This window comes from Staurois parvus, unplaced genomic scaffold (assembly GCF_062004578.1).
Source record: "Staurois parvus isolate SC_StPar_1 unplaced genomic scaffold, SC_StPar_1.0 ptg000694l, whole genome shotgun sequence".
Lineage (NCBI taxonomy): Eukaryota > Metazoa > Chordata > Amphibia > Anura > Ranidae > Staurois > Staurois parvus.
The window spans coordinates 6,945,003-6,960,549 of NW_028318490.1; the positions used below are offsets into that span (position 1 = coordinate 6,945,003).

Consider the following 15,547-nt stretch of genomic DNA (forward strand, 5'->3'; position numbering starts at 1 on the left):
ATGCATTGAAAACCAATTAATCTGTTCCGGAGGTCAGGAAAAAGTAAAAAAAAAAGTATTTTATCTGTTTAAAACTCTTTATAAAGTGCACTTTAAAGGCATAAATACTGTACAGGGACATGATTAAAAAGGAATTCATAAATGCATTGAAAACCAATTAATCTGTTCGTATTGCGAAAAAAATTCGTAAATGCACTGAAAACCAATTAATCCGTTCTGGAGGTCAGAAAAAATTCAAAAAAAGTCTTATCTGTTCAAAACTCTTTAACCACTTCTAGTCCGGACACTTTTACCCCCTTCCTGTCCAGGCCAATTTTCAACTTTCAGTGCTATCACACTTTGAATGACAATTGCGCGCTTACACAACACTGTACCCATATGAATTTTTTAGCATTTTTTTGAGACAGATAAAGCTTTATTTTGGTGGTATTTATTCACCACTGGGATTTTTATTGTAAATGAAAAAGTCCAAAAATTTTGAAAAAAATTTTCTTATAAAATTTTGCAAATAAACAGTATTTTATCATAAATCTTGGCCAAAATGTATTCCGTAATCTTTTAATAAAAAACAAAAAAAAACCCAAATTAGTTTAAAACCAAAAATAATTTAAAACATTTTTTTTTTACTTTTTGTATATTATTATTTATGTTTTTTTTTTACATACTGTCACCCCCTAGCAGTACAGTGTCACCATGGTGACACTGTACTACTTGTGGGGGGTGATTAAGATTTTTTCCACACTGATTGCTTTTACACTCACAAAAGCTGTAAAAGCAATAATTTCTCCTTCTCTCTAGCTACATTCTTGCAGCCATTGAGAACTAATGTGTGAGCTGTGATTGGTCACAGCTTGTCACATGGTACAAGGCTGTTGTGAATAGCCTTGTACCATGTGAACTCTGTGATCATTTACAGATTTCACACGTAGTAAGCAATGATGTCAGGAGTGACATCTTGCTTACTACTCTGCATGTGATCACTGATTGCCCAATCAGTGATCACATGATCGGGACCTCGCACAGATGTCCCGTCCGTCGATCAGTGTTCCACTGTGTCCAGAGGACACAGTGGGCACCGGATCGCGGTGCTGCGCGCTCCCAGGGAGCGCGCACAAGCAGGGTGCGGGGAGGCCGTTTTATAAACGGCCACCCGACCCTGCACTGCCACCATCCGGTCGTTTATATACATGGACCGGACGAGAAGTGGTTAAAGGCATAATACTGTACAGGAACATGATTAAAAAAAATTTGTAAATGCATTGAAAACCAATTAATCCATTTGTATTGCGAAAAAAAATTTGTAAACCGAGGCATTGTTTTCAATGGATTTTCATTTGTAAACTGAAAATTACCTTAACCGTGGCGTGCCTGTATATGGACCCTATTATTAGGCATCGGCAAGTTATACAGCACCAGAATCACATCCAGATTTTGGCACACTGGTGTTTTTGTTATGAACATTCAAACTGTCACAGCTGATATGATTATGAACACCTAGCCATGCTGTAATATCTATGCAGGCCTACCTATGAAAGAGATATAGTTTGCTTCTCCTATTTTGAGGATGACTCTTTAAGAGTAGGAGTATGGGGTAAGTGGCTCCCTGCGGTCTCACAGCTGTTGCCCTGTCAACTGCCTGAACTCATGTTCATGTCTATTTTCCAACTCCTTAGTAACTATAACAGCATCACAGAGCCCTGTAACTGTTTGCATTCCACTTAAAATGTATCTTAAAGTTCCAACTCTTTTCTTGTAGACTGCAGAAGTATTATAACCGCAGTCATATTTTTATTGCCGTTTGTGTCCCATGTGGATGATTCACACTGTTTTGTCCTGAGCAACACTGTCACCAGGGCTGAAAGTAAAAGGAAAGCTCAACATTTTATAATTGTCACCATGACAGAAACAGACATTTTCCAATGGTGTTCTGGTTTGTTCTGGTGACAACTGTTTAGGCGGGGGGGGGGGGGGGGGGGGGAGTCCCTCACTTTGGAGAGATTTCCATTCATTTTCTGGTGTGACTAAAGGACAAGGAACAAAGGGAAATCTCCCCAATGGAACACAGATGGCAAAAAAAAGAGGAATTCTGACTTACCTGTGAATTCCATATCTTGGAGTACAGTACAGGACACAGACAAAGTATTCATAGACCCTGAGTTATAGGCTCATGATTGGACATTGGCAAGCTTTTGAGGACATACCTACCTGGAAACTCCCTTATAACCCTACCCCACTCTGCAAATACTCTGTTTTGTAGCAAGAAATTCAGAGTAACCAAGGAATAGAAGGGAGGGTGGCTTGTGTCCTGTCCTCAAATATATGGAATTTACAGAAAAGTCAAATTTTCCTCTGACTGGGTGTCCTTGTAGAAGGTGGAGGTCCACTGTTCCAGAGCTGTCCAAACTGCTCTGAGCTCCAGGATGTTGATGGGGTGCCTGACTTCCACAGGTGACCATGTTTCCTGGACTGTGAGGGGCTAAAACACGTCTTCTCATTCTGAAAGAACACACTGTTATTGCTTTCCTGTGATAAGAAAGGAAAGACTTTCCTATTGTTAGGGCTGGGCTTGAGATCCACCAAGATAAGGATTTCTTTGCTTGGCTGGACGGGAACATGGGTCGGTCAAGAGAAGGTATGCTTTTTCCAGGTCAACAAGATTTTGTGCTTGAGAGTTCTTGAATGAAAATTGGGCTTTTGGTATAGCCTCGAAGGAGGCTACCATGATATCTAGAACTCTCATGGAGAATCTCATTGTGGTAGGTCTCTTTGATCTGAGCGTAGAATTAAGAAAATAAAATTTCCTTTCTGGAAAACCTTTGCTTTGAATCTGTCAAGGACTAGATTCAAATATTCCAGGCAAAGAGAAGGCTTGAGAGCAGATTTTTTTTTAAACTGATCACCAAACTGATCACCAGAAACATCTAAATTGATCTGTGGACGTTTGCAGACAGCTGGAAGGGAAATGAGTCCTTCAAGAGAAGTTTGCCTAGATACACTGTGACCTGAGTTCCCTGAGTTCTGAGAGGGGGCAGAAGAGGTGCTAGGACCGTTGTGAATACTCTGAGAGCAGAGGTTAAGCCAAAAGGCAGCGCCACAAACTGGAAAAGATTGTCTGCTACTGCAAAACACAAAGTGCTGATGGGGTGGATAAATGAGAACATACAGAAAGGTATCTTGGATGTCCTGTATTTCCCTCGTCTCATAAAAGCAATTACTGACCTTGCAGGTTCCATGCTAAATTTTGGAATTTGAAGGTATTTGCTGTCTCCAATCACTTGAATACCCCTGTTGGGCTTTGGTACCAGGAACAAGTCTCAATAAAATCCTTTGAACCTGTCTTGTTATGGTTCTAGCACAACTACTCCTTGGGACAAGAGATGGTACACGCAGCCTGCAAATTTGGCCAGTTTTTGGTTGATTTGAAAGGAAAAAGTGGTGAGAGGATAGAGTTTTGAACCCCTTTGAAACCAGAGGCCTGGGACATCTGTGACTCAGAGAAAAGCGAACTGTAACAGATGTCCCTCTAATTGCCCCTTTCTTTAAGAAGAGGGCGCCCATTCATCAGGAAGAGGGGGCTGGTGAAGACTTGGTGAGGTTTGTGGCTCAAATCTTGCACAGTAAGGGCCGGACCTAGGTTTTGAAACTGAAGCCTGGGTAGAGAGGTTAGGTGCTATGCGTTTTGAGGAGGTAGAGACTCCTGAGGGAGATTTTGGGATTTTCTGCTGTGGAAGCAAAACATTTCCTCCTGTAATATCTTTTAAGATTTGGTCAAATGCCTCTCCAAATATTTGTCTTCCTTGAAAAGGTATACATGATTTAAACACAAAATTCTGTGCATGTGGATGGAGATTAGAGCCATTCTGGAAATTAGTCTGACATGTTTTAAAATGATATAATAGGTTTTTTTTTTTAACAACAAACATGTCAGAGCCGTGGCTCAGCCCCCCCCCCCCCCCTAATTGGCTCAATGGCTCCCGCTGCTATGTCTCAGTCAATGAGGAGAGGGAGCGAGACCAGGGACAGCTGAGGCTCCTGTTCACATCGCTAGATTGAGAGGGGGCTCAGGGGAGAATTAGGGAGGCTGTGGGAAGCGCAGATGTTTTTAACTTCATGCACAGAATGCACAAATGTGAAAAAAAAAAATCATCTTTTACAATCACTTTAAGGGAACCCACACAATAGAGCAGAGCAGAAGGTTGCTGGCACAATGCTGGAAAACAAGGTCATGTTGGTTGTTTGTTGCCCTAGTTCAGTTTGCTGCAGTTTGGCATACTGAGATGGCAGAGGAGAGGACCTGCCAAGAGGAGTGGGCCAAAATCCCTCCTGAGATGTGTGCAAACCTGGTGGTTAACTACAGGAAACGTCTGACCTCTGAGATTGCCAACAAGGGATTTGCCACCAAGTACTAAGTCATGTTTTGTGAAGGGGATCAAATACTTATTTCCCTCATGAACATGCAAATCAGTGCATACTTTGTTAGACATGCATTTCTTTTGAATTTTTTTGTTGCTATTCTTTCTCTCAGTGTTACAATACACCTACCATTCAATTTTTAGACTGATCATTTCCTTGTGAGTAGGCAAACATTCAAAATCAGCAGGGGATCAAATACTCATTTCCTTCACTGTAATTGCGCAGCAACCGCAATGCAGCATAGTAGTGCAGGCTTTTAGGTGTTAAAAGCGTTGGAAGGTGTTGGGAGGAAGGGCTTAAAACAAGCAGTTATTGCGTGGCCGAATTCACTTTAACGGGTCACTTTCTGTACTGCCCACCAATCACAACAGTGGGGATATGTTTTTCCGCTATGCGAAGTAAAGCATTGTGGCTGCAGCATACGTTTACCCCTTTACCAGCTGCCTTTGCAGCTTATGGGGAGTTCGTGGGGGTGGTAAAAACACAACTTGTGTTTTACTGCTGCCATCTACAAGTGTAAACTAGGCCTTAGACATAGTTTTTCTGCACCATCAATGTGTTTACATTATAGAAAAGTTTATGTCTAGCCAAAATGTTTTCATCTTTGCGTGGAAGGGTTAGAACCTCTGTCAGGTTTTAAATGCCGTTATCAAAAAATGTGCTCAATGCCTGTCAGAATACAAGAAATCCCCTCATTATTAATGTGACAGTCATGATCAATATATGGACATACAGTGAAAAAAAAACCACAGGGAAGAGACCCGTTTTCTTAGATCATACAGAATATACATTCAATTGTGCATACTGGTAACATTGTAACAGACATTGATCAGAAGCATGGTGTGTTGTAATACATCATTCTATTGGAACAGTGTAAAAGGAGAGATCAGTGACATACGCTCTGGTCGGCGGGAATCCCATCTCCACGAGACTCTCCAGCGTTGAACACTGCGACATTTCTGGAGTAAAAAAATATGTATATCTGAATTCTTGTCCAATAAACGTATCAATTTCTGCACAAACATAATTCTACATTTGGTGTGATTTATAACTCAACCTGGCCATACATTAAACAATCAGATTGTACAATGTCCTTAATGGTGGTCTTTGCCTTTATTATCCAATCAATGTGCAATTTGATTGAAACAACTGAACCAACATACAGTCAAATAGTTGTACTTTCCTTTCTGACTGATTTAGATCAGATTCAATCAAACTAAGATGTTGGGCCAGGGTGGAAAATTACTGATCATGCACCATCGATCAGCAGCACTGACACACCATGTTCATCAATTTGTTTTTTGGTCCATCAGATTTTGAGATCGCATGGTGAAAACCGAGACGCGATCAATAACGTACGATTGTATCTTCCAACTATTGATCAAAATCCACCACCGACCAAAATTCCCCACCAACTGCCTCCAGGCCCTTCAGTTACATAGTTAGTCTGGCTGAAAAAAAAGACAAAAGTCCATCCAGTTCAATCATTAAAAAAAAAAGAAAAAAAGAAAAAAGAAAGTTATAATCCTATACCCACAGTTGATCCGGAAGGCAAAAAAAACCCCAGCAAAGCATGATCCAATTTGCTCCTGCAAGGAAAACAATACCTTCCTGATCCCCCAAGAGGCAATCGGATATTCACTGGATCAACTTTAAGAGTTCTAAAAGCTGCGAGGTGGGCAGTCGGGTCATGTGACTGTTGTGATTGGCTGTCACATGATTGGAAAGCTCATGCTCACAAGTATTGCAAACTCAGCACAGTAAGTTGTTTACACAGGGCTGCATATATGTGGCTGCTCGACGTTAAGACCCAACTGCCAAGCAGCTGCATATATGCAAAACCCCAATCATTATCGAATTTAGAATTTACCAAAACTATATAATATGAGGACGCACCTACACATTCCATTCAATTTGCATCAAATCACGCAGGCCCTTGCAGTACATAGTTGATAGTAGATCTAAAGAGAATTGTACGAGAAGAGTGTGTGGTCAGCTTTATGGAGGCCACACATGCTTGGATTTTTTTTTTTTTTATATTTGATCAATGTGCAACAAAACAAATCAATCTGTAAACAATAAAATAACTGTAACGTTCCAGTTGATTGATTTAAATCACATTCATTCAAACTAAATTGTAAAATTCTCCTTTTGTCTTGAATGGCAGCACCGAGATACTTTGTTGATGAATATGACCGTAATTCAATTGATCAGAATATACAGGAGAAATTCCAAAAATTAGAATATCGTGCAAAAGTTCATTTATTTCAGTAATGCAACTTAAAAGGTGAAACTAATATATGAGATAGACTCATTACATGCAAAGCAAGATAGTTCAAGCCGTGATTTGTCATAATTGTGATGATTATAGCTTACAGCTCATGAAAACCCCAAATCCACAATCTCAGAAAATTAGAATATTGTGAAAAGGGGCAATATTCTAGGCTCAAAGTGTCCTACTCTAATCAGCCAATTAAGCCATAACACCTGCAAAGGGTTCCTGAGCCTTTAAATGGTCTCCCAGTCTGGTTCAGCAGGAATCACAATCATGGGAAAGACTGCTGACCTGACAGTTGTGCAGAAAACCATCATTGACACCCACCATAAGGAGGGAAAGCCTCAAAAGGTAATTGCAAAAGAAGTTGGATGTTACCAAAGTGCTGTATCAAAAAACATTAATAGAAAGTTGTGTGGAAGAAAAAGGTGCACAAGCAGCAGGGATGACCGCAGCCTGGAGAGGATTGTCAGGAAAAGGCCATTCAAAAGTGTTGGGGACTTTCACAAAGAGTGGACTGAGGCTGGAGTCAGTGCATCAAGAGCTACCACACACAGACGGATCCTGGACATGGGCTTCAAATGTCGTATTCCTCTTGTCAAGCCGCTCCTGAACAACAAACAACGTCAGAAGCGTCTTACCTGGGCTAAAGAAAAACAGACCTAGTCTGTTGCTCAGTGGTCCAAAGTCCTCTTTTCTGCTGAGAGCAACTTTTGCATCTCATTTGGAAACCAAGGACCCAGAGTATGGAATAAGAATGGAGAGGCACACACTGCAAGATGCTTGAAGTCCAGTGTGAAGTTTCCACAGTCTGTGTTGATTTGTGGAGCCATGTCATCTGCTGGTGTTGGTCCACTGTGCTTCATTAAGTCCATGGTCAACGCAGCCGTCTACCAGGAGATTTTGGAGCACTTCATGCTTCCTTCCGCAGACGAGCTTTATGGGGATGCTGGCTTCATTTTCCAGCAGGACTTTGCACCTGCCCACACTGCCAAAAGCACCAAAACCTGGTTCAATGACCGTGGGATTACTGTGCTTGATTGGCCAACAAACTTGCCTGACCTGAACCCCATAGAGAATCTATCTGGCATTGCCGAGAGAAAGATGAGAGACATGAGACCGAACAATGCAGAAGAGCAGAAGGCCGCTATTGAAGCATCCTGGTCTTCCATAACACCTCAGCAGTGCCACAGGCTGATAGCTTCCATGCCACGCCGCATTGAGGCAGTAATTGCTGCAAAAGGGGCCCAAACCAAGTACTGAGTACATATGCATGCTTATACTTTTCAGAGGTCCGATATTGTTCTATGTACAATCCTTGTTTTATTGATTGCATGTAATATTCTAATTTTCTGAGATTGTGGATTTGGGGTTTTCATGAGCTGTAAGCCATAATCATCACAATTATGACAAATCACGGCTTGAATTATCTTGCTTTGCATGTAATGAGTCTATCTCATATATTAGTTTCACCTTTTAAGTTGCATTACTGAAATAAATTAACTTTTGCAAGATATTCTAATTTTTCAAGTTTCACCTGTAAGATTACAGGTGGAAACAGAGATGCGATCAATTAGTTAAGATTGTAAATTACAATTCTATCTTAAAGCGATAGTAAAGTCAGCTTTTTTCACTTATACGTACAGGTAAGCCTCTAAGGCTTACTTAAACGCACAGTGAATATCGCCGAAACGTGCACCGATTAGGAGATAGTCACATCTGTAGCAGCCGGTGACATCATTGGCGCATGTGCACTGCACTGTGAATGGACGGGCACACTTAGGTGTCATTAAAGCGGAGCTCCAGTTTCCTCTGAAATAAAGAAAAGTCAGCAGCTACAAAAACTGTAGCTGCTGACTTTTAAAATACAGCCACTCACCTGTCCTATGATCCAGCGGTGTCCTCACCCCAGCCAGGTTCACTTGCCGCCCTCTCTACCCGGCATCTTAAGTGTGGACACTCGGCTGGGACAGCTTACGGCGTCACATCTGTGTGCCCACTGTGCATGCGCGGGTAGCTTTGTGCATTGTGTATGTTCCTGCAATCCTTTGGGATTTGTCATGCGTCCCAGAAAACTTTGAGGGAGAACTTCTACTTCTGATTGCTTAAGCCTACCATACATGGGTCAAATTCTGAAACAATTATCTTTCGAAAATCTTTTCTAAGAATTTTTGTTCAAATTTCGCACCATTAGTGGGCCACAGAAAGGGCCGATTTTCGTGTGACCATCGAATTTGAATGATCGAGCATGTTGGAAAATGTTTTGAAAAAAGAACAAATTTCTAATCAATGTTGGGAGAATCGTGCAAGAAATCTAATCGAGAAAGAAATGAGCATGAGCTGTGAGCTTGGCCATGAAAATTCTTTTTCTGTAGCAACATGTGAACTTGAAGGCTTGGTTGGTCGAATTTTGAAACCAATGGTGGCACCATTGAATTACAAAACGCAGGAAATTTCCGATTTTCTAAAGAAAATTTGTTTGGAATTCGACCCATGTATGGCCTTGCATTAGGCGGTCGGAGTGGAAGTGGGAGTGGGTACCTGCCCCCCCCCTCCTCCTTCCCCACTACCTAAAGATACCAATTCCTCAAGGGGAGTGGGGGACCAGTCCTTAAAGTGGAACATTCCCATTTGGGTGGAGCTCCGGTATAAGCGTCTTAAGTCCGTTCAGAGTGCTGTGCCGCAATCACGACTCATGCACAGGAGAGACATCATCTGAGCCCTGCCACCCAATTGGTCAGAGTCTGAACCCAGAAGGAAGACCTGTCAGCAGTGACATCATCAGAGCCCAGCCACCCAGAGTCAGAGTCTGTGAACCCAGAAGCAAGACCTGTCAGCAGTGACAGCGCCACCACTGGAGAGATCTGCTTCACAGGCAAGTCTGATATTATGTGTGAGCGTGCAGTGCACATCACGACATTAACCTGCAGGGGAACCACTTTTTTACTACCGCTTTGACTATCGATTAAAATCCACCACCCTGTATGTCATATCGATCAAATGAGTTGTTGACTATAGATCGATTATTCCTATGGAGGGGATTGATTAGAAAATAAATAATTTATCAAAGGGTGTATGGCCACCTTAAGACTGACTGCACAATCTTCTTTAGATCTACCATCAACTATGTATTGTAAGGGTCTCTCTGCCTGTACACAGACTGAATGGGCTGTATAGGTGAGTTCCCATATTACATAGTCTTAGTAAATCGTAAGCACTCTATACAATCTCCTTCAGGGTGGTCATACACTGTACAATCTCCTTTAGATCTACCATTAACTATGTAGTGCAAGAGCCTGCCTGACTGGATAGAGATGTACAGTGAAGGAAGTAAGTATTTGATCCCTTGCTGATTTTGGGCTGTACAGAACGTGACCCATTAAAGTGAATTCGGTCACGCAATAACTGCTTGTTTTAAGCCCTTCCATTCCAACACCTTCCAACGCTTTTAACACCTAAAAGCCCGCATTACCATGCTGCATTGTGGTTGCTGCGCAATTACAGTGAAGGAAATGAGTATTTGATCCCCTGCTGATTTTGAATGTTTGCCCACTCACAAAGAAATGATCAGTCTAAAAATCGAATGGTAGGTGTATTGTAACACAGAGACAGAATAGCAACAAAAAATTCAAAAGAAATGCATGTCTAACAAATTATGCACTGATTTGCATGTTCATGAGAGAAATAAGTATTTGATCCCCTTCACAAAACATGACTTAGTACTTGGTGGCAAATCCCTTGTTGACAATCACAGAGGTCAGACGTTTCCTGTAGTTGGCCACCAGGTTTGCACACATCTCGGGAAGGATTTTGGCCCAATCCTCTTGGCAGATCCTCTCCAAGTCATTAAGGTTTGGTGGCTGATGTCTGACAACTCGAACTTTCAGCTCCCTCCACTGATTTTCAATCGGATAAAGGTCTGGAGACCGGCTAGGCCACTCCAGGACCTTAATGTGCTTCTTCTTGAGCCTCTCCTTTGTTGCCTTGGCCGTGTGTTTTGGGTCATTGTCATACTGGAACACCCATCCACGACCCATTTTCAATGCCCTGGCTGAGGGAAGAAGGTTCTCACCCAAGATTTGACAGTACATTGCCCCATCCATCACTCCTTTGATGCGGTGCAGTTGTCTTGTCCCCTTAGCAGAAAAACACCCCCAAAGCAGAATGTTTCCAACACCATGTTTGACAGTTGGGATGGCGTTCTTGGGGTCATAGGAAGTATTCCTCCTTCTCCAAACACGGCAGGGTGAGTTGATGCAAAGGAGCTCGATTTTGGTCTCATCTGACCACAACACTTTCAACCAGTCCTTCTCTGCATCATTCAGATGTTCACTGGCAAACTTCAGACGGGCCTGGACATGTGATTTCTTGAGCAGAGGGATCTTGCGGGCACTGCAGGATTTCCATCCTTGTCGGCGTAGTGTGTTAACAATTGTTTTCTTGGTGACTGTGGTCCCAGCTGTCTGGAGATCATTGACAAGATCCTCGTGTGTAGTTCTGGGATGATTCCTCACTGTTCTCATGATCATTGACACTCCATGAGGTGAGATCTTGCATGGTGCACCAGACCTAGGGAGACTGACAGTTGTTTTGTGTTTCTTCCATTTGTGAATGATTGCACCAACTGTTGTCACCTTCTCACCAAGCTGCTTGGCGATAATTTGGTAGCCCAGCCTTGTGTAGGTCTACAATCTTGTCCCTGACATCCTTGGACAGCTCTTTGGTCTTTGCCATGGTGGAGAGTTTGGAATCTGATTGTTTGATTGCGCCTGTGGACAGGTGTCTTTTATACAGGTAACAAAATGAGATTAGCAGCATTCCCTTTAAGAGACTGCTTATAATCTCAGTTTGTTACCTGTATGAAAGACACCTGGTAGCCAGAAATCCTGCTGAATGATAGGGGATCAAATACGTATTTCCCTCATGAACATGCAAATCAGTGCATAATTTGTTAGACATGCATTTCTTTTTAATTGTTTGTTGCTATTCTGTCTCTTAGGGTTAAAATACACCTACCATTCGATTTTTAGACTGATCATTTCTTTGTGAGTGGGCAAACATTCAAAATCAGCAGGGGATCAAATACTTATTTCCTTCACTGTATCCTCCTATTATATGGTTTTAGTAAACCTAAAGGAGATTGCACAATCTGATTGTATAGTGTATGGTCCCCTTGACCGCTTCCATGCCGCCCTAAAGCAGAAATACTGTCACAGGGTGGCATGGGTGCACAAAATCACCTATATATATGTGATTTTGCAGTTCCGGGTAGGGAGCGAGCAGCCTACCCGCACCGCCATGTGTGGCCTCAGCTGTCAATGACTGGGTCCCAGCCAGTGATTCCCCGTTGGCACCCAGCGATTTCCGAGTTTTACCAACGGGGGAGAGACCTGTATGTAAACAATACAGATCTCTCCATCAGCTCCTGCACACTGCTTTGTATGCCACTGCATACAAAGCAGTGTGCGTACAGTGTAAAGCACACACACAGCACACAATTAAAACCGCACACAGTTAACCCTTTGATCGCCCCAGATGTTAACCCCTTCCTGCCCAGTGCCATTAGTACAGTGTCAGTGCTTTTTATTAGCACTGATCACTCTATTGGTGCCACTGGGTATGTCAGTGACAGTTAGTCGGTTCCCCCCGGTGTTAGAAGTCGCTGATCGTCGCCATTACTAGTGTAACAAAAAAAAAATCCCAGTATATATACTGCCATTTGTAAACATTATAACTTTCACGTAAACCAATTCATTTACATGTATTGGGATTTTTTTTCTTTTTTAGCAAAGATAAAGTAGAATACATTTTGTTTTATAGCAAAAAGTCAAAAGTATCGTTTTTTTCCCTAAAATTGGTGGTCTTTTTATGTTTATAGCGCAAAAAATACAGAGGCGATTAAATACCACCACTATTTGTGGACAAAAAAAAAAGGACATTTAATTTGGGTGCAGCGTTGCATGACTGCGCAATTGTCAGTTAAAGTAACACAATGCCATAATGTAAAAAAAATGGCCTGGTCAAGAAGGGGGGTAAATCCTCAGGAGGGCAAGTGGTTAAATGAGATTTTACAATCTGATTGTATAGTGCATGGTGCCCTTAAATGAGATTTTACAATCTGATTGTATAGTGTATGGTGCCCTTAAATGAGATTTTACAATCTGATTGTATAGTGTATGGTGCCCTTAAATGAGATTTTACAATCTGATTGTATAGTGCCCTTAAATGAGATTTTACAATCTGATTGTATAGTGTATGGTGCCCTTAAATGAGATTTTACAGGCAGGTTGTACAATGTATGGCCAGTTGAACATATCTGTTGTATCCAGGTTAGACTTGCCATCCCAGTAATGTATTGAACAGATCCCACACAAATCAGAGCACAGCCATCCATGTACGTTTCCATGGTACACTGCACACTATAGAGAAGACACAATACACGAGCCATATCTACAGGACCATGTGCTCCATAACCCTCCACCTCGTCCACTCTCCCGCCTCATGGCTTCTCCCCCATCCCCCGGTGCCCGCACTCTTTTACAAAAACCGCACACAGCTATTATTAGAACGAAAGACGCTCTAGGAACGTCACGTGACATCACTCACCGTCGGCGCCTGTAAACCACGTGACAGAGCACAACGGGAGGGGCGGGGACTTCCAGGTTACGGAAGCCGAGAGAGAACAACCTTTCCCTGTATTGCGCATTACGTAATGTGACGTATCCTTTGGGGGGCGTGTCTTAGCGTATGGCTATTGTTTTTTGGAGACTGTGGTACGCAATGTACTCTGTGTTGTGATTGGTGATCACTGAGGTTTGTGGTATGTTTTAGTATACAGAATAGGGAGTGGGAGACGTTGGTAGCATTATGGTATGGTTGTCAGGGAAACGTTCTGAGGAGGATGGAGGAAAGCTGACCATACTTGTTATCATTTGATGGTGCAATGTCCTCTACTCACAAATGTGTGAAGGTCAGCCTAAGTGGATACTGGATTTACCCCCCTTCCTGACCAGGCCATCTTTTGTGATACGGCGCTGCGTTATGTTAACTGACAATTGCGCGGTCATGCAACGCTACACCCAAATTAAATGTCCCCCCCCAAACAAATAGAGCTTTCTTTCGGTGGTATTTGATTACCTCTGCAGTTTTTATTTTTTGCGCTATAAACAAAAAAAGGCCAACAATTTTAAGAAAAAAACAATATGTCTAGTATAAAAATTATAAAATGTGTCCTGTAAACAACCTCGGGTGCATTTTCTATGCATTTTCCATTCATTTGCATGGAGAGATGCTTTTTTTTTTTTTTTTAACGCAGCAAAAATGCAGCAAGCAGGACTTTGAAAAAATGCAACAGACCAGTGTGAAGAGTTCCATAGGATACAATGGTCATGCGTTTTTTTAGAAGCAAAACAGATCAGTGTGACAGCAGCCTTAACCCCTTCACGCCTAAGGGTAAAACAAGTCTAAATGCCTAAGCACAATTCTGCAACGTTGACATGTGTTAGTAAAACTGTACATATTATTATTATTATTAATATACAGGATTTATAAAGCGCCAATGGTTCGCTCAGCGCTGTACATTACAAAGGGGGACAGAACATGTGACAGAACAATACCAATACAATGCAAAACATGAGGGGATCGAGGGCCCTGCTCTTTCGATATATCATCACAACTACTTTGTACATCCAGGTGGATTATACCTTGTTTTTTTCAGGACAATTTGGGCTTTCATTTTGTGGTAAATGGTAATGGATATCTCCTGATTTTTGTTTATTATCAAAGGAAAACTGGCCCAAAATAGTAAAAAAAAACCCTTTTTTTATTTAGCTGTGTATTTCTTGTTACTACCATAACCTACCACCAAAGAACAACCCAAAATAAATTTTCCAGCTCTTGACAATCGCAGCGATACCATATATGTGTATGTTATTTGTTGTCTGTACCCGTAGTACAGCCCACAAACAATAGTGTGCATTTTGTTTTTGTCTTTTTTTTTTTTTTTTTTACCTAAAACACACTGACATTAACACTAACTGACACCAAATTTTTTTTTAAATCCTGACTTTTGACCCTGACTTTTTTTTACCTTGACCTTGACCCAAACACTAACCCTGGCACTGAACTAGATCAAACCTTGATTTAGGTATTTTTTCTTTATTTGTTATTTTATTTTTAAATATTTATTTATCTTTTTTTTTACGAACATTTTCTTCTCTCCATTGTGTCCGTTTATGAACCAGCGGTAATAGATCGCTGCTCAGTTCTCCGGCATTCTCGGAGAACACAGTTCTCCTGTGAATGCAGTTTATGAAGCAGTTCTCCAAACGAAGGGAGAACGGTCTCCAAACGCTGGAGAACGGTCTCCAAACGCTGGAAACGGCTGATTTTACTATATTCTCGCAAGATTACAGTAAAAGATCAGTTTACTAAGCAGAGGTAAATTATCTCTGCTTAGTTTTCGGTCCCTCCGATTCTCCAGCTCTGGGCTAGAGAATCTGGAGGGAGAACACAGATCTCCAGAGAAGGGCTGAACATATTCTCCTGGGTGTTATAAACTGTGAATGACCAGAGAATAGCTGTGATCCTCTGAATCTCAGCTATTCTGTGTGTCATAAACGGACACCTATGCCAGGAGTTAGAGAGATACAATGTATCTCTCTTCTCCAGTCATAGAGAGAGAAAAAAACAAGGAGCCGGGCTGTACAGTGACTGATCACTGTGATAGCCAGAGGCTATCACGGTGATCATGTGACCCGGAATCGGGAGTCCCGGGTCCCGATCGTTAGAACGGGACCCGGGGCTCTCGGTGACACCGTGGTCTATGTGCTGGGAGCGCGCCGAGCGGCGCACTCCCAG

At 42.0% G+C, this 15,547-nt stretch overlaps 1 protein-coding gene across 3 annotated transcripts in view; it reads right to left on the reverse strand.

Moving 5' to 3' along the window:
* UBXN1 (UBX domain protein 1) overlaps positions 1 to 13,376 on the reverse strand; it is a 34,869-nt gene extending 21,493 nt beyond the window's left edge. Inside the window, exons 1-2 of one of the 3 annotated variants that reach the window (XM_089652890.1) lie at positions 13,295 to 13,376; positions 5,312 to 5,372 (exon numbers count right to left, since the gene is read on the reverse strand). In XM_089652890.1, the coding sequence (XP_089509016.1) occupies positions 5,312 to 5,370 (59 nt within the window). In that variant the 5' untranslated portion in view covers positions 5,371 to 5,372; positions 13,295 to 13,376. Of the gene's footprint in view, positions 1 to 5,311; positions 5,373 to 5,772; positions 5,794 to 6,309; positions 6,331 to 13,294 lie in introns of those variants that run through there. The other 2 variants (XM_089652891.1, XM_089652892.1) reach the window with 2 other exon arrangements.
* Between the last annotated feature and the right edge of the window lie 2,171 nt (positions 13,377 to 15,547).